This window comes from Neolamprologus brichardi, chromosome 5, assembly GCF_056152115.1.
Source record: "Neolamprologus brichardi isolate AB-2024 chromosome 5, ASM5615211v1, whole genome shotgun sequence".
Classification (NCBI taxonomy): Eukaryota; Metazoa; Chordata; class Actinopteri; order Cichliformes; family Cichlidae; genus Neolamprologus; species Neolamprologus brichardi.
Window position 1 is genome coordinate 25,111,824 of NC_142108.1, and position 18,106 is coordinate 25,129,929.

Below are 18,106 nucleotides of genomic sequence, written 5' to 3' on the forward strand. Positions count from 1 at the left end.
ATGGAGATGGTGAAGTATAAATAAGAGGGATGAAGCCAGCAGAGATTGGAACACAGATCTCCACAGAGATCTCTGCAGGACATAAAACCAGGAATGGCGCCTAGAATCACTGCAGCATTGACCAATCCCCAGGAACATCTGACTCTGGCTCACAAGGTAAACTCAAGATTTTATTTGAACCAGTTTTGATATTGATTATAGGCACTTGCATTTTTTTTTAAATTTTAACAAGTTTATTAACGACTTTGTTCTTTATTCTGCAGCTCAGAAAACCTCAGATGATTACGCATAGAGCAAATCAATAGCTGCACTGAGTCCAAGTCTCTCCTTGGTCCAGAGTTCCTCAAACAGCAATATGAGAAGACAAACATCCTGGAAATGAGAGTTTGTTTCCTGATGCAGCTATAGCAGCAGAGAAACCTACTGACTGACTTCAAAAAGATGCAGTTTTCCTCTGAGAAGAACTCTCAAGAGGTTGAGTTCCCTTATCTGAACACCACCGTCCAGACAAGTGTCCAGTCAACAGCGCCCTCTGGGGGTGTGGTAGACACCTACAGACTGGAGTTAATAGCTGAGCTAAAAAGGCCACATTGATCAAACATGATAGGACTGAATTCTTTGAAATTCAATGAACTTCTTCTTCTGTATGCTCAGAAGGCTTTACTTTGTGTGTTCTTGTGTGTGTGTGTGCAAGACGACATTTCCTGGGGAAATGACAGCAACAGTACCTTTCGTGTTAAGGAAGAAAACATCTTGTCATGTATGTAACATGAATGAAATCTGAAATATTCTTTATCCTTACTGTACATGTTATAGTAGCTTTCGTTACCTTTTGGTTATGATATTTGTGACTTAAGTGTCCTCTTTAAGGACAGATTGTAATAAGTGACTTAACAAAAATGTAATAATGATTCAAAGCTGATCTGTTATAGGATCCAAATGTTTACGAGTTTTTTTTCTAAAAGGTTTTCTTACTGTCACAGTTTTCTTGATCCTTATTGTGGGTTAGAAATGTGATTGTGATATTTGCACCTCTTGATCAATATTGACCTGTAAGGTCAGTTTTTGTTTAGTGAGTTTTTAATTAATATTTTTGTGTTATTTCAAATTAATTTGTCAAAGACACTGAGTACTGTAACTGCTGTAAACTTTGTCTTTCATAAAGACAGCTCTTTCTGATTACAGTTTTTCTTGTCGAAATCCACAAGTTGCTGTTGTGATGTATCATCACTTCCTGTTGGAGCTTTTATCATTGTTGAATAAACGGACTGCCTGCTGAAAACAATGTCTACTCATTATTTATGTCATCACTAACATCTTTATAAAGATCAAAGACAAATGTTCTTCTATTTCTTAACTGTTAAGTTGACTGTAAATGCCTGTAAAAGTGTTGTTGCTGTTGCACTAAACATACATGTTTAGTGCAAAACAAAGCACTTTTATGTGATTATGAGGAGTGTTATTAATATAATTTTACTCTGTTTGATTATAGTGAGTCATGTCATCAAACCAAATAAAATTCAAACACATGTTGTGCATATCTATTTATATCACCTTTCAGTGAATAAGAAGTTTAACGTTTTTGGAGTCTGGATTCACGTGACACTCTGATGTGACACTCTGATGTGACACTCAATAAGGCACACTTCTATTGTTCTTCCATGGAAAGCAGTCAAAGGACAGAGTGTGGGAAACCAGAAGAAGCTGACTCACAGACCCCCAGGGCAACAATAGATCAAGACCATTGCCCTGAAGGGACAGAGGATAAATGGGAGCATGACTTCAAAAACGGATGTTTTTAACTGTTATATTGGCTGTTCCTCTTTTACCCAAAGTAGGATCACCATATCACTGTCTTGCACTACAACTACAATTTTTATAATAAGGTGTAAAACATATTTCATATGTAAAGTAGGAACAATGATATGATGTAAAACAAAATTTGAAGACAAAACATCTTTAAAGTGTATGCAATTTTTAACAGAATGGACAATTCAAGAATATTTGTATATTTTAAGAGATTTACCACTCATTGGACAAAAAAAGAATCCACCTGCAGATGTGTACATGTCCATTTTCTGCAAAAGGAGGAAGCGTGGGAAAATTTTGGAGAACAGTGTTGACTGTAAATGACTATCACTCCACTAGCAGCTTGATAATTCTCCAGAGGGATTTGGCACACTTCGGGAAATTGCTCCCTCCCGGAAAACTTCCCACCCTCACAGCTGAAACTACAGTCAATTATCAGTCGTGATTGTAAATTTAAGTAGGACAGGCCAAAATATTTTGATCTTACTCTTGGTGGATTTTACAGTGTAATTGTAAGTTTAACTATCTGTCACAGCCATCCAATGGGATCTTTTCCCTCCAGATGGTTGGTGATGTAATGCTGTCTTTCTTTGACAACACACAGGCAGCATCTGTCACAGACGTCCCTTTGTAGCTCATTGAACACAGCACGGAGAGTCAGTGTGGGATACTGAAATCAACTTGCTACTCAAAGGACAGCAGAATGGTTCAGCAGTAATTTTAATAAAATCAATAGGCACAACACTTATAATGATTTATTAAAAGATTAGTTTGTAATAAATTAAATATTTGATTAAATTTTCCATTAAAATTACACCAATTCAATTTCATTCATTTCATTTCATTCTATATCTATCTATCTATCTATCTATCTATCTATCTATCTATCTATATCTATATCAATATCTATATCTATATCTATATCTATATCTATATATATATATATATACAAGGACAAAGTGAAAAAAAGGTTGTATATATATATATAAATATATAATTCCCCCATAGGTGCAACAGGATGATAAGCGTGCGCCTAGTCAAAGTTATCGATCCCAGCATCAGGCCTCCCTGGGAGGTCACCACTTTCCTTGATTCATATAGAACTCTGAACGTATCTCTCCCTCTCCCTCCAGTCCTCCAGCTGTTTCCCTGAAATCCCCTGGGCATACTGGAGCATGTTGCTGGCTCGACATGCCTTATTGTTTGACAGAGCCCGCTGATTGGTTTAGACTGTGGGAAACCTGAATCAGAGTAAGACCCACACATTCATATGGAGATGCTGTAGTATAAATAGGAGGGATGAAGCCAGCAGAGATCGGAATTATCTACAGAGACTTCTACAGCACAGAAATCCAAGCATGGTGCCTAAAGTCACTGCAGCAATGACCAGTACCCCAGAGCATCTGACACTGACTCACAAGGTAAGTGGAACATTGATAGAATTTACATAATGTTCACAGCATGTCAGTAATCATGAGAGCTTGTGTTTTGTTAAGGCTAACTTCATCCTCCCAAATGATGTTATTAATGACTTTGTTCTTCTTTCTGCAGCTCAGAAAGCCTCTGGTGGAGAAGTTACGCAGAGAGCGAATCAACACCTGCATTGAGCAGCTCAAGTCTCTCCTGGGTCCAGAGTTCCTCAAACAGCAGCCAGACTCCAAACTGGAGAAGGCAGACATCCTGGAGATGACCGTTTGCTTCCTGACACAGCTACAGCAGCAGAACCAACAGCAGAGAAACCTGCTGAACAGCTTCAGCAAGCTGCAGACTGCTTCTGATGAAAATCTGAGAGAGGATGACCTCTTTCCTCTGAGTTCCACAGTCCAGACAAGCACCACGAAAGACAACAGCGCCCTGTGGAGGCCGTGGTAGAGACTCACATAAAGTAGTCGCTAATACAATAGTTTAAAAGACCATATTGGTCAAAGATTACTGGACTGAATTCCTTGAAATTCTTTCTACTTTTTCTTCTGTAGTTACAGAAGTCTTTACTTTGCTGTGCTTAATGTGTAATTTCCTGGTAAATGACACAAATACTGTTTTTCATGTTAAGAAAGAAAACATCTTGTCATGCATGTTGCATGAATCAAATTGATTGCATCAGCAATGATTATTATTTCTCAACATGCTACAAGCATAGGTTCTCTATAATGTTATAGTAACATTATCTTTTAAAAAATATTGATCATTTGATAAGAAGCTTTAGCTGTTCTTCATCCAAAGTGGGGTCATATGTGAATGTTTAAATAAATTTTGGGGGGTTAATATCACTCTGTCACAGTTTTCCAGTGACTATTATCTGTTTGTAAATGAACCTTTTTTTATGTAGATGTTATTATTACATTGTTATTAGAACCTTTGATCTGTTTTAAGGTCACTTTTTATTTTGTTTAGTAATTTGGCTTTTTGTCTTTCATAAAGACAGCTGTTCCTTTACTCGCTTTGAGTACAGTGTTTCTTGTAGTTACAAGTTGTTGCTGTGATGTATCGTCACCTGCTGTTAGAAGATTTTATACCGTATGCGCCTCACTTTGTCTCATTGAATAAACAAACACTGCCAGATGGAAACGATGTCTCCTGATATCTTTGGGTATTTTTTAAGGGCATTTGATCATTTTTGAGTAGAAGCTGAAGTTTCACTCTGCACATGTAATCTAACTCTCTGCTTTCAAGACGCTTTATGGTCAACCTTTCAAAGAGAAGAAGCAGTTTCTGATAGGTTACAGCTTTTGAAACCTTTTGAATTCATTTTGAGATCTCTTTTACTTATTTGTAGTTTATATTTTTTATTTAAACGAGATACAGTTAACATGACAACTCAAACGTCTACATCAAGAAACACCATCATTCCTATGGAGTATTATCTATGCAAGGTTTTATGCTTGTAGCAAAGAAAAAAAAGATGGTTTACAGTGTTTTGTTTTTTCAAAAAAGCTAAACTTTTGTTGTCCATGTGTCCATGTGAACTGTAGACTCAGGGTCTTGTTCTTAACTGACAGGTGTGGCCCTCAGTGTGGGCTTCTGCTGCTGTAGCTCATTTTATTTCAAGGTTTGACAAAGATGCTCTTCTGCATAACTTGGTAGTTATCATAATTGGTTTCCCCTCCTCTCAGCTCCTCTGAGAAACACAGATTAACACACAAGGGATCTGAGAGGTGCACAGAAGTGATCTACACAATTTGCAGAAGGGGCGATTTGAGATAGGAGACTTAAAGGTACAGTAGTGGCAGAGGAGAATGTAGCATCTGATGGTATCCTGTAGGATGTCTTTGGAAGTGATGCTACATAAAACAGCGCTCACATCAAGAAAAATAAGTGATGATAGAGGCAACAATTAAACAGTGTAAGTTGAAGAACATTGTCCATAGTTTTTGTGGAATGAGTAAGTACAGGAAAGTATTCAAAGGTTAGGGCGATTAGGGACGTAAATAGAAATGGGAAGAACAAGTGAAGAGCGTGTGTTGACAAAATGGAAGGAGCACTTTGAGGAGCGGATGAACGAAGTAAATGAGAGAAAGAGAGAGGCAGAGAGATGGAGAATAGTTAGTGAAGAGGAAAGTTCAGAGAATTAATAAGGAGGAAATGAAGGCAGCTATGAAAAGTATGAAGATTGAAAAGCCGGTTGGTCCAGATGACTGGGTGCCTGGAGAATGGAGAAGAAGTGTACTGGTACAAATTTTCAAGGACAAAGTGAAAAAAAGGTTAAAACAAAGATTAAACCAAGGTTAAAAGCAAAGGAGAGCAGCAGAGATGATTCATGTGGATTCATTCATGTGGAGAAAGAGCACCACAGATACAGTATAATGCTTCCTTTGTGAGTGCTGGGGTTGCACTGTCTTTGTGGATCTAGAGAAAGCATATGATAGGGAGCCAAGAGAGGAACTATGGTAAAAATGAGGAAGTAGTTGTAGCATATATTTGAGGCTGGTGAAGGACATTTATGAGGACAGGAAGACAGAGATGTAGTATGCAGCAGGTGAGAGAAAAAGGTTCAAGATGGGGATGGGATTACATCAGGGATCAGCTCTGAACCCCTTCTTGTTTGCAGTGGAGATGGACAGGTTGACAGACGAGGTCAGGCAGGAGTCTCCCAAGTGGCCACATGAGAAACTGAGACTGTTTTGGAGGCTCCCACCAATAAGTTTATAAAGAGAATAAATTAATATTGAGCAGAGCAGAGTTCATCTTATTGGGGTGGCCCTCCAGAGTCCTATTAGACAAATTATAAAAGTTAAACTTTTATACTTTGTCTAACTTTACCTTCACACAACCAATATATAAATGCCATGAAATGTGGAGGGACCCATTCGGTAGCTCTGTCAACTGGGCTCCTTCTGTCTTTCAGGTACTGGGGTACTGTATGTCTACTTTTTGGTACTTTTTCTTTTTTTGATAAATAGCAAGCGTATTATTCTGTCAGTATTGAGCAAAATCACTTCCAGCACTTTGTTGAAATAACATGTAAATAAATAGATAGTTATCCTGAGAAGGTATACCTAGTAAAGTATCTGGCGAGAGTATCCATGTATCCACACCTACTAGTTAAAAATCAGTGGCCACTTTCAGTCTTACAATACTACTATTGTAGTCTGTCAAAAGAACATTTTACTATAAAACCTTTGAGAAATGTCTGTTTTCTGTTTCTGTAATGACTGATGTAATGTCTTTTTATCTTTATGTTGTGCTTTTAAATACAGTGAGCACCCTAAAAAAAAATGCAAAACTGACATATAACCAGGCTCAAGTGGGTATACATTCTCTGCTTATCTCCTCTCCATCTGTTTGTGCTGTCTGTGTAGGGGCTCAGGTTTCTCATTTCCCTGCCTCTGAGCCCCCCACAGCTCCATGCACAAGGCCGAACGTGCCCCAGTCACACGCCCTCCTCTTTCTCTGCTGCTGGGAGCCACAGCGACACACGGCTTCCCACACTTCTGTATGCAGCCTGCTCAGCAGCACACACAATAGAAGTGTGTCTGCTCTAACAAAGCCTCGGGACCGTTCTCAGGCAGGGAAAGCACAGAGGCCCACTTCACAACCATCTGGTTTTGCTATAACTGGCTGCTGAGAAAAAGAGACTGAGAAAATATTAAACATTAAAAATATTAATAATGCTTTTAGCTCATTTTGAAGGTTATTTAATATTATTCATTTGAGTTGTCTTTTTTATCATTAGAAATAATTAAAGACAGAAACAGTGGTGCTGTTTGAGAATAAAAACCCATGTATTTAAAAATGTTGTAGTGAGTATTTACTGTTGCAGTTGAGAAGTTAATAATATGTTAGTAATAAGTTTTATCATCCACGCAGCACATTTTACAGTCTTAGATTGGTGTCGTTGAAGTGTCTGTCCTATGTCCCATCATGGTCCATGTGCATAGTCTAAGCTTCACAGAAGGAAACAAAATTTTCCCGTGTCCACTTCAGGAAGAGCATTTTCCCACTGATCTCACTTATGTATGGCATACAGATAAAGCATCCCACCTGTTCTCTATGACAGCCATTAAATGCGCTCTATTGTCCTGAGCTCTGAGGCCCCTGATTGGCCAGAAAGCAGTGAAAGCGCAAGATGAGCAGCATAAATAAGGAGCAGGCACACAGAATTAAACAGAGACGTCGTCTGAACCTTTGCAAGCAAAACTAGAACTTCCCACAAGAAGAAACAGACCTCGTCATGGCTCTCTACGCAGATCTCACTCTTCAGGACACCATGAAGGAGCAACTGTTTAGGTGAGCTGAAGTTCTGTTTCTCTATTCCTAGTACGAGCTGTTCACTAGAAATGTACTTCTCACAAAAAGGACAAATATGTTAACATAGTTGTGACTTTTCTTTCAGATGTAAACTTCACATGCTGGAGAAGAAATGCAGCACCGGAGTGGAGAAGCTGAAGGCTCTGATTGCAGAGCATCTGCAGAATGGTCTCCCTCTCTCAGACTTACTGGAGAAAACAAAGTCATTGCTCACGTTAAGAAAAGCCCTGCTGACACACAACGGCTACTCCAAATATTCAAGGGACATTTTACGCCTGTTTCCCGATGCAGAGGATGACGTGGCTCCTCTGTGCTTTTAAGAACAAAACACGAACTACAAAAAGTCATCGAAACTGGATTCAAACCACTGCATTTTTAATGGCAGTGATGCAAGCTGGATCTCTGTGTTAAAAATCTACTGACTGTTAAAAGATGCATTATTTGCATTACGACAAGGAGACTCTCGAGGTCACCTGCGGCACATTTCAACTGTTTTACTGAGTATTTCTTTTTTTAAAAGGAAATATTTATTTTAGCTCATACGATATGATTTCAGTCTAGCTTTAACAGGAGCTTGTGAAAGATAACTGAATTCAGGGTCAAAAGTGGTTGTTGACTGTGCAGAAGATGTGTTTTGCTGCTATTTGTGGGATTTATGTTTCTTGTGGTTGTCAGATTTTTATGTGAAGGCCACAGAAGAAAAATCCAGCCTCGAAACTATGCAACAATTAGTTGTTGTTTGTGTAATTACTAATTTTTTTTCACCAGAATTTTAGCGGTATAATTTTTGCATTTTATACCAACAGTAACACTGTGTGATTATATTTTTGCATATGTATTTCGCTGCCTTGTTTCAAGGTATATTTGATAAAATCCCTTAATACAAACCTTTCTTTTGAAAGGAGATTCATCTCTGTTTATGCTGTGTATGCATATTTTGTTTATTCATCAGTTTTGTTTTTATTCATCCAAAGTGGATTTTAATATGTTTTTTTGCATATTTCAAGAAAATAAATATCTGAAGATCAAATTCTTGTCATGTGACTTTATTTGAATTAATTTGGAAGAATCAAACTATTTAAATATTTTGTGTTGATTCAAGAAACTTTTTTTTATTATTATAAATATTATAAATTTATTAAATGTATTATATTTTCACACTCCCTTGAGTGAAACTTGAGTTTCATGAGAAAGGCTTGATCAGTGTGAAAAGATGCTAATCGTAGACTATGATAATGTCTGAATTTGATGACATAGAGCAAGGGTGCCAATGGCAGCCCTTGACAACCATTCGTGTGTGACTGACAGGCACATCCAGAAAGGAATGTAGTGCTATGCATTGCCTTTATCCACTTTATTTCATGCTATGATATAGCACAGGGGTAGGCAACTCCAGGCCTCGAGTGCCGATGTCCTGCAGGTTTTAGATGTGTCCTTGATCCAACACAGCTGATTAAAATTGCTAAATGACTTCTTCAACATGTCTTGAAGTTCTCCAGAGGCCTGGTAATGAACTAATCATTTGATTCAGGTGTGTTGACCCAGGGTGAGATCCAAAACCTGCAGGGCACCGGCACTTGAGGCCTGGAGTTGCCTACCCCTGGAATGAGACAAAAAGAGATTTTCATTCATTTCTTCGATTTCAGCTCCTCTGTCCTGGTCATTATAGCAGACCTCACCTTCTTAGCACTGACAAATATTGTGGTTATCAAAAAAAAAAAAAAAAACATAAGCCAGCACAACAACTTGTGTGCAGTTTTCTTGTGCAATTCTCAGTAACATGCTGACTCCCTAAATAGACACTCAGAGCACTGGGAGCATCTGATCTACAGTATCATACTTTAACAGGAGGACAGGACTTTAACACTGCTGCTAAGCCATCATTCAAACACTAAATTTGCTTGTGAAAAAGTGCTGCTAATCCCATCAGCATATGCAGTAGCTATATGTCATGCTGTTTTATATAACACCACATTTTAGAATGATGAAATATGGTGTAAGCTATTAGCTCAAAAGAGAAGAGTTTTACCAGCATCTGTCTGTCTGAAACATTTTTCTCAGTAAACAGCAGGTAAAGTTACCCTGTTGTTTCAGATAACGTTGCCTATTAAAAAACACGTTGTTAAACATGCAGAGCAGATTTTCAGTTGTATATAATTTCCATGATTAAATAATCAAAATAAGTCAAGCAAAATGTGTTGTTTTTTCTGATTGTTTTATTGCGCATCACTTGGCTTGAAGAGATACATTCATTTTGAGATGTTTTACAAATAACAGCGCCTTCATTGAAGGTATGTGTGCTGTCACTCACAGAGTCAATAAGCAACACATTTGTCTTGAAGGTTATCTGCTAAAAATGCAGACAGTTAACACATTTAAAGACCAGAAAGGACATTTCAATCAGTAAAGTATGTAGATATCACATAAAATTTTAGACATGTTCAACATGCATACATACATCACTGTCAGTGTAACCAACATTATATAGGAATTCAAACTGGGAATAATAACGTCTACTTCACAATGAATCGGAATGCGACTACTTTTGAAACACAAAATAACAGCCAACCCGTTGTCTGCAAATATTGCAGAAACACAGAATCTGACCTTTACAAAAGGCAATAATATAGATTAAAGGAAAATGCTGCACAGGCACCCTTCAAAATAAGACAATCCCAGAAACAAGTACAATTACTTGTACTTCTATGAAGATAGAGTTTTTACTTCCAAGCACACTTTTACGTTTACTTTCACTTTTTCTTAAGTCCTTCCAAGGCTTCTACCAAGGTCTCCATAGAGCAGTGCTGACTGGACTTTTGTCTTTGATGATGCTTGTCTGGACTGTGGAGCTAGATAAGTTGGCCTCTCTCAGGTTCTTATTAGAAGAAGCATGCAGGTTGTTGACATGGTTCAGCAGTCGTCTCTGGGACTGAGTCTTCACCTCATCTTTGGACAGGAAATGGACCATTTCTTGGACACACCTGGAGTAGCCCTGATCGACTGTTGCAGAGTTCACAGCTTGACGCTGCTGCTGCAGTCGTCTCAGGAAGCAAACTGTCATCTCCAGGATGTCTGCCTTCTCCAGTTTGGAGTCTGGCTGCTGTTTCAGGAACTCTGGACCCAGCAGAGACTTGAGCTGCTCAATGCTGGTGTTAATTCGCTCTCTGCGTAACTTCTCCACCAGAGGCTTTCTGAGCTGCAGAAAGAAGAACAATAATATTACTAAACTTGTTCAGTGGCACAGTTTTTAGCACAAAAAAATCAGTTGGCTTTATGTGATATTAAAACTACTGTGAGTCTCCAGTTTACCTTGTGGGTCAGAGTTGGATGCTCCTGAGAACCGGTCACTGCCGCAGTGACAGGTGCCATGGCTGGATCTCTGTGCTGTAGCGAGAATCTGATCTCTGCTGGCTTCATCCCTCCTATTTATACTCCCACATCTCCATATGAATGTGTGGGTCTTGGTCTGACTGGAGTTTCTCACAGTCTGAGCCAATCAGAGAGCTCAGCAAGACAATAAAGGATGCAAGACACTGAATGGTGTTATTGCCTTAAGGATAATGGTTAGATCTCAGGGGAACAGCTGGCGGGCTGGGGGGAGGTTGATGGAGAGAGACTCACACAGCTCTGTGTGGATCTGGGAAAGTGGTGACCCTGTAGAGAAAGCTGATCTGCTGCCTGATGCTGAGATCAATGACTTTGACTGAGCACACGCTCATCATAACAACAGAAAACACATCTGAAACAGTCATGAAAATATGTTAGGCTTAGACAACCACATATTTCTGCCTTATTTACAACAAACGTGTCACAATTAGGTGTCATTTTAACTTGACTAGAATGTATCGAAGTAATACTCTTGCTCTACAAGAGATATTTTTGTTGAAACTGTTATCGCACAAAATACTATCGCAGATACAACAGAAACTTTCCTCAACACATCTCCCTATCAACAGCTGGATTAATGCGATTTTTAATAAAGTTTGATTATTGATACAACCTAAACTCATTAGACCACAACCAGCACACGATCAATTCAAGAGTGAACTCCCTTTATCCTATCAAAATCATTATCATCATCATCATCATCAAAAAAAAAAACTTAAGGAAAAAGAAATTAAGAAAGAAAGCCTGGAATGCAGAGAGACAATCTGAGTTCGAAGAAGGAGAAAAAGAGCTTTTGAATTTTCATCAATCCAAAACATGTCTGCATTCCTTATAGCAGTTTTGCAAAAGCCTGGTAATGACTAGTCTTGATGGCTGGAATTTCCATTCACAGGCAATGAGACAAAACTCGTAAACTGACTCCATAATTAATGTGATGTGCAACCAGACACACTTCTTTTGTTCTTGAAAGCAGTAAATGGGGAGAGTGTGGGAAACCAGAGAAAACCCACTCACAGAGCCCCTGAGGGACAATAGAGGCAGGCCAGACAAAGATGTCTGTGAAGGGGGAGGAATTCTTTACCACTGAATTTAAAATTTGTACATAATTTACTCACTCAAGATGAGAAAATGTTAATTTAGAGTTCTTACTAATTATATTTTTTGTACATATATTAAATAAATTCTTTGAAAACTTTTGTTATGATTTGTGGTTTTGTTTAAATAAAATCGAAATTATTTTTTTGAATAAATTTTATTTTTAAATACAATTTAAATTAAAGAAAAGTGCCAAATTATCAAAACTATTTTTAAATTACATTTTTATTTGCAGTTCTACATTGTTACCAATGACCAATTTTAAACTTCCGACAGCTACATCATTATGACAATGTGTATTACCTGGATACATTTTCATGACAAAAGAAAAAGTAAGTAATATAGTAACAGCTATAATAATGTACAATTAAAAAAAATAAGACAAGGCATACTTTATCTAGTCCAAAAATAGCAGCCAATACATTAAATAGCTAAAAAAAAAATACAATATGACAAATCAAAAAAGTTTAATAAAGTTAAAAAGAGCCTAATTAACCTGAAAATAAAGTAGAATAAAATAAATTAGATTTTTTAAAGTAAAAATATAAAATAAAACAAAGGAGAATGTCATATTTATTACATATTTTTCTTAATAAATACTTATAATGTCCTTATATGTTTGTGCAGGTATAGAAAGTAAATGCACATAAATAAAATAAATAAATATAAATATAAAATACACATCCAAATATACTTTGATGACTAACAGTTAGGTTACATCCCTAATCAAAATATTTGTGTTTATACTCACTCTCCTAGCTTAATTACTGACAGTGTCTACACAACAAACTCTGCCCTCGTGGGAGAGCCGGGAGCTGCTGGTGTGTAGATGAATTAGCATTTAACAAGGCACATGCCCATTGTTGAGTGAGAGCTCAGTCAATGAACAGAGTGTGGGAAAACTGTGAGAGAGCGAGTCACAGTTCAGTGTGATTAGCATCTTCAACCTCACCAGCACCTGACTATTCTCCAAAGGGGAATTGGCACACTTCAGAGGAAGATTTTCTTCACTGTCTATTCTCTTTTTCCTTGTATTTCTTTCTCTGCTGGTCTCTCTTTGGTGCCAATTCTGTAACTTTTGCCAGCTTCATTTCCACTCTGTGTCGTGGGTCATTATTTCAATCTAAACCTCTTTACTTTTTCCACTGATGGATGCCAAAATACCATGGCAATGTGATCCCTTTTAAACAGGTTATAAAGGCTTTTTTCGCAAAGTACATTTTGACAAAGACTTTTTTTAAAATCAATGCCACAATATATAATTTGACTAACGATGGTGGGTAATAAATACAGAAAGGGACTTTAATAGCTAATATCTCAGGTGATATCTTATTTCCTGACTGAGAAAGTTCAACTAAACTTACATTATGTAAGTTTGGTTTAACTAATGCACTCTATTAAAACAAAAAAGGTAATAATCAAACTTCAGCATATGGCCTTGTGCTATGTCTCAGATTATTGCTTAATCTTAAAACACAAATCTACCTTTCAATCCATCTATTTTATTTTAACATCATGGGATTTTTAATGTGAAAGGTGCATATGGAGTGCTCTCACATGTGTGATGGGATGATCAGCGTGTGCTCAGTCAAAGTTATTGATCAAAGCATCAGGGGGAAGATCTCCTCTCTACAGGGTCACAACTTTCCCAGATTCATACAAGCCCCACCCATTACCCCCACCCCCAGTCCTCCACCTGTTCCCCTGAGACCTAGCTATTGTTCCTCCAGCAATAAAACAACATTCAGCATGTTGCTTCATCCTTATTGTCTTGCTGAGCTCCCTGATTGGTCAAAATGGTGAGAAACTTCAGCCAGGCCAGAACCCACATATTCATATGGAGATGTGAGATTATAAATAGTGAGATGAAGATGAGAGAGAGAGCGAGAGAGAGAGATGAGATTTCTACAGCACAGATATCCAGGCATGGCACCTACAATCACTGCAGCAATGAGCAATTCTCAGAAGCATTCAACTCTGAATCACAAGGTAAATTTCCCACCAATACCTAAACATATGTTTACAAATTGTCTCATATAATGCTTAAGTTACACTCTGGATAAAGTTTATTTACTATTTTTTTTCCTCTTTTTGCAGCTCAGAAAGCCTCTGGTGTAGACGTTACGCAGAGAGCGAATTAACAGCAGCACTGAGCAGCTCAAGTTTTAACTGGGTCAAGAGTTCCTCAAACAGCAGCCAGACTCCAAACTGGAGAAGGCAGACATCCCGGAGATGACCGTTTGCTTCCTGAGATGACTGCAGCAGCAGCGTCAAGCTGTGGCCTCAGCAGCTGTTGATAAGGGCTACTCCAGATGTGTCCAAGAGGTGGCACATGCCCTGTCCAAAGAGGAGGTGAACACTCTGTCTCAGAGAAGACTGCTGAACCACATCAACAAACTGCAAAACTCCTCTGACAACCTGAGAGAGGCTGATATCTCTCGTCTGAGCTACACAGTCCAGACTACCATGACCAAAGATAAGACTCGAGTCAACAGCTCCCTCTGGAGGCCGTGGTAGACACCAACTGAAAGAAGTTGTTAACAATGTGACCATGTTGGTTAAATATAAATAAGATTATATATGTTAAATGAGAAATCTGTGTCAGATTTTTAGCAGAAAGTTCTGTTGCACTGATAGTTTCTTTCTTTTTTAGAAACACAATATTGTTTTCTATGATAACATACTTTCTCTCATTGATGCATGATATGATAACTACCATAAAAACTGACCAAGCTTGGTTAGGAATGATCATACTTAACTTATATTCCTGTTGACAGGAGTTGTGAATTTTCTACCTACTTTTTTGTTTTAATATCACCCTTTCTGATGCACTTTTATGCATTGCTTTCTTATCTGGAAGATTTGTTGACCCATATTGGGTACTGGAATCATGTGTTCTATTATTAACATATTTTGCAGTGCAGCAAAAAGTGTGTGCATAACTCAAAATGTATTTTCTCTGATTGAGAGTTGGGTCACTTTCTTTAGTTTATATTAAATTACCCTGCTGTGCCTTTTATATACATACTGGAGCTGTTCATTCTACTCTGATTAAGGACATTGACTAGAAATACAAGTTTTTGCTGCCATGCATCATCACCACTCATGCCTCAGTGAAAGTACGTAAACATGATGTGACCTCTTTATTCTTCACGATCAAAAATAAATTAATTAATAACTGAATATTGAGTTGTGTCACTTCATCCCTTCTACTGACAAAAGATCAGTGTTGGTCAAGCTTTTAGCAGAGCAGAGTTGTCATTGTTTACTGGAGCATTACATTATTGAGATACATGAACCACATCTTTCAGTGAGGACACTTTCTGTTATGGCTGCCAAATATCTTGTAGCTGCTGCTGAAACACACAGAAATCGATTCATTTGTTAAAACATATGACGACTTGTAAAATAAAACTGACAATTTGATCATTCCCATCTGTTGTTGTGCCTTTCTTAGTCTTAAGGTTGGCAAGCTACTCTTATTTCACAGTCTAGGATCACACTTCAAACATGTGGCCCTTGAGCCAGAACAGGTCATTTAAATGGTTGAGTAAAGCCCTGAGAATGGCTTTTCAAAGCTGATAAATGCAGAGCAGAAGGTTTTCATGTTTAGACTACATGCTGCATTTGTAACAGGACTCTATTACCGAAAAACTGCAACATGACGGTTCTGATTAAACTCCCAATTCTGTCCAAGCTAGAAGTCAAGCTAATCATCAGTTTTACAGATTTCTGACTTCTTAAGAAGTTAACTCAACATGTTTTTTTCATTTAATAAAGTAGTGTTTATTTTTAATGACAGTGGACTGGATGTGAAAAAAAGAAAGATCATCACTTCTTGTACTTTGTAACATATACATAAGTCCAAGTTATGCAAATATTTCACCACTCTACTGTGGTATAAGACTCAAACCATGATGCTCAGATGGGAGGAAACCAATCTGGATGTTCAGCAACAATGCAGGGACCACTGATGTTCAAGCCTGCCATGAACTGGAACCTGCAGGAAAACCAGAATCACTGTTTACAGTGAAGCAAGTTTTAAATCACCAAGAAAGAAGCTGCCCACATGGACATACCAAAAGTGTCTGGTCCAGGTTCGGGTTGCTAAAGGACATCATATACGGGTGGGAGTGCATGTATTTGAGCCTGTATGTCTACTTTCGATCGTGCACGGACAGGGACGATTACATTCAAACTTTTAGGAAGCCTCAGCTCAAAAATCATCTCATATATGCAGCGCAATGTAATTAATATTAATGGAATATGCTGTTTACAAATCTAATCAGCGTAAATAATCAGAGATTCCAATCTAATCCACCCATTTTAGGGTGGAGCCTTCAGGTATCAAACCCGAAGCAAAGACTCAGTAATTAGAAGTGAAAGAAATGTGGCAAAGCAGATAAGAAGAGAAACAAGCACAACATTATTTCAGTCTCTTAACCACATAGCGGCAGTCCACCGAATCATCAAGCACTTATCCAGTACAGACACTGGAACATCACCTTGTCACTCCATAGACCTGTACACAAACCAAACTGGTAATACAGTTGTTTTATATTAAAGTTTTTGAATTCATACAATACAAACCCTCTATTTAATATGCAGTCACAGCACAGAGCATCGTGTACTCCAATTTCATGAGTGGAGAGTAAATTTGTAGTCCCTCACATCAATGTAGTGGCAGCCGTCCTGTTCAAGACAAGTTTAGAGTGGTATGAATCCTGTAAAATGCGACCATTCATATCAATATGGGATCAATATGATGTGAATCAACAGAAGTACAAAACACTGCTTATTTATGAGAAATCATTAATGTATGTGAGAAAACAGAAGCTACAGCTTCATAATTTCTGGTGAATTTGACTACATGTCCACTCTTTATTGTTTCTTTTTGCTCTCTCTCTCTTTGCTGTCTCCATCCAGCCCTCTTTATCTTCTTCTCTCAGTCTTGGTGCCGGCACAAAGTTAAATATTACTGGTAACAAAAAGCACTAACAGATTCATATCTATTTACAGCAACATTCAAACTGAATGCAAGTTGCAGAAGGTTATTAACAGTCAACATCCTTTTGACTTGCTGTCACCTGGATCTGGAGCTGTACACTAAACAAACACTGAAGTCCAATTCAATAAGAACAGGAACAGACCATTTTTAAGAACTAAAATAAAAAAAATCATCTCCTTGGCTGGCAACTTGTGACATACCGGCAGACTACTGGCTCAGACGGTTATAATTAACTAATAATCTCTAGTGATTTAAGATAGATTAGATAAAGTTTTTAACGCTATTTATAGGACAAATAAAAAAGCAGACATTTTATAAGTCACAGCAATGTCCCCTCAGTTTGAACTTTTGCTATATGTCAGTTAAAGTGTGTTTTAAATCTGCGTAACTGATTTGTGTCATGAAATTACCTCTTCATCTTCTTGCTGCTGCAGCAACCAAAGTCGTATTCAGTCTATTAAAATCAAACCAGCAACGCCTCTGTGTGAGTTATGATATCAACAACACTAGACATAAAACCTGTTTTCATTCTATCCTGTACTGGCGTCAGTTGACAAGTTGGTAAAATAAAACATTTGAAGATAATTCCAGAAAATAATACTAAAATGCGCTGTTATTACTACTATTAATATTATTATTTTTAGGGGTGCTCTGATGAAATTTTGGGGTGCCAAAGGGTTTAAACTCGCCTATGTGCCTGGATTGCAAAAAATCCTAAATAAATTCAAACTTGTGCGCTCAGTTCTTAGTTTAATTCTTTCACCCTGGAAAAAGAATACTTCAAATAAGTCACCAAAAGCCTCCCAAATATCATGCCATTCACGTCTGTGACGAGTATAAGTAAACTTCTGACGTCAATTGTACGTCCACGAATTCTTAAATTATCCGTTTATTTAATTAGTTAATAAGTTTTTTACATAATAAAATAATTATTAGTGTGGAATTGGGAAAAATCCCGCGTTACTACCTGTTAACGTTCACGTCGCTCCAGAACTTGTTTACCAGATGACGTGCACGCTCTGCACTGGGCGTGGATGCTGATTGGACGTCGCAGGGCAC

General features: G+C 37.8%; 3 protein-coding genes, 1 long non-coding RNA gene and 1 pseudogene across 6 annotated transcripts; 3 read left to right on the forward strand and 2 right to left on the reverse strand.

Moving 5' to 3' along the window:
• The first annotated feature begins 3,113 nt into the window (after positions 1 to 3,113).
• Positions 3,114 to 4,377, forward strand: LOC102787811 (transcription factor HES-5-like). The gene is made up of 2 exons (XM_035904582.2): positions 3,114 to 3,230; positions 3,361 to 4,377. The coding sequence occupies exons 1-2, from the start codon at positions 3,168 to 3,170 to the stop codon at positions 3,679 to 3,681; spliced, it is 384 nt and encodes a 127-aa protein (XP_035760475.1). The 5' UTR covers positions 3,114 to 3,167; the 3' UTR covers positions 3,682 to 4,377.
• A 3,037-nt stretch (positions 4,378 to 7,414) lies between these two features.
• On the forward strand, positions 7,415 to 8,587 carry LOC148102801 (uncharacterized). Its single transcript, XM_087841344.1, has 2 exons — positions 7,415 to 7,536; positions 7,643 to 8,587. Exons 1-2 carry the CDS (start codon positions 7,481 to 7,483, stop codon positions 7,875 to 7,877), a joined length of 291 nt encoding a protein of 96 aa, XP_087697470.1. The 5' UTR covers positions 7,415 to 7,480; the 3' UTR covers positions 7,878 to 8,587.
• A 1,168-nt stretch (positions 8,588 to 9,755) lies between these two features.
• Positions 9,756 to 11,142, reverse strand: LOC102787022 (transcription factor HES-5-like). The gene is made up of 2 exons (XM_006782932.3): positions 10,867 to 11,142; positions 9,756 to 10,753 (listed from the first exon to the last, which is right to left on the reverse strand). The coding sequence occupies exons 1-2, from the start codon at positions 10,972 to 10,974 to the stop codon at positions 10,337 to 10,339; spliced, it is 525 nt and encodes a 174-aa protein (XP_006782995.2). The 5' UTR covers positions 10,975 to 11,142; the 3' UTR covers positions 9,756 to 10,336.
• A 2,776-nt stretch (positions 11,143 to 13,918) lies between these two features.
• Positions 13,919 to 14,956, forward strand: LOC102787304 (transcription factor HES-5-like; annotated as a pseudogene). The gene is made up of 2 exons (XR_015719048.1): positions 13,919 to 14,028; positions 14,137 to 14,956. The product of XR_015719048.1 is annotated as a transcription factor HES-5-like (transcript).
• Positions 14,957 to 15,800: 844 nt separating this feature from the next.
• Positions 15,801 to 18,066, reverse strand: LOC102787608 (uncharacterized). 2 transcript variants are annotated; one of them, XR_004843347.1, is made up of 4 exons: positions 18,015 to 18,066; positions 17,458 to 17,501; positions 16,630 to 16,731; positions 15,801 to 16,039 (listed from the first exon to the last, which is right to left on the reverse strand). It is a non-coding gene; the product is annotated as an uncharacterized LOC102787608 (long non-coding RNA). The 2 variants fall into 2 exon arrangements; XR_436640.3 differs by having other exon boundaries at positions 15,801 to 16,731.
• Between the last annotated feature and the right edge of the window lie 40 nt (positions 18,067 to 18,106).

Excerpts from the sequence above, each read along its gene's own strand:
- LOC102787022 (XM_006782932.3), bottom strand. The coding sequence starts at position 10,974 with ATGAAGCCAGCAGAGATCAGATTCTCGCTACAGCACAGAGATCCAGCC. Across the intron at positions 10,754-10,866 it reads ATCCAACTCTGACCCACAAG|CTCAGAAAGCCTCTGGTGGA; the intron begins GTAAACTGGAGA and ends TTCTTTCTGCAG.
- LOC102787811 (XM_035904582.2), top strand. The coding sequence starts at position 3,168 with ATGGTGCCTAAAGTCACTGCAGCAATGACCAGTACCCCAGAGCATCTG. Across the intron at positions 3,231-3,360 it reads ATCTGACACTGACTCACAAG|CTCAGAAAGCCTCTGGTGGA; the intron begins GTAAGTGGAACA and ends TTCTTTCTGCAG.
- LOC148102801 (XM_087841344.1), top strand. The coding sequence starts at position 7,481 with ATGGCTCTCTACGCAGATCTCACTCTTCAGGACACCATGAAGGAGCAA. Across the intron at positions 7,537-7,642 it reads ATGAAGGAGCAACTGTTTAG|ATGTAAACTTCACATGCTGG; the intron begins GTGAGCTGAAGT and ends CTTTTCTTTCAG.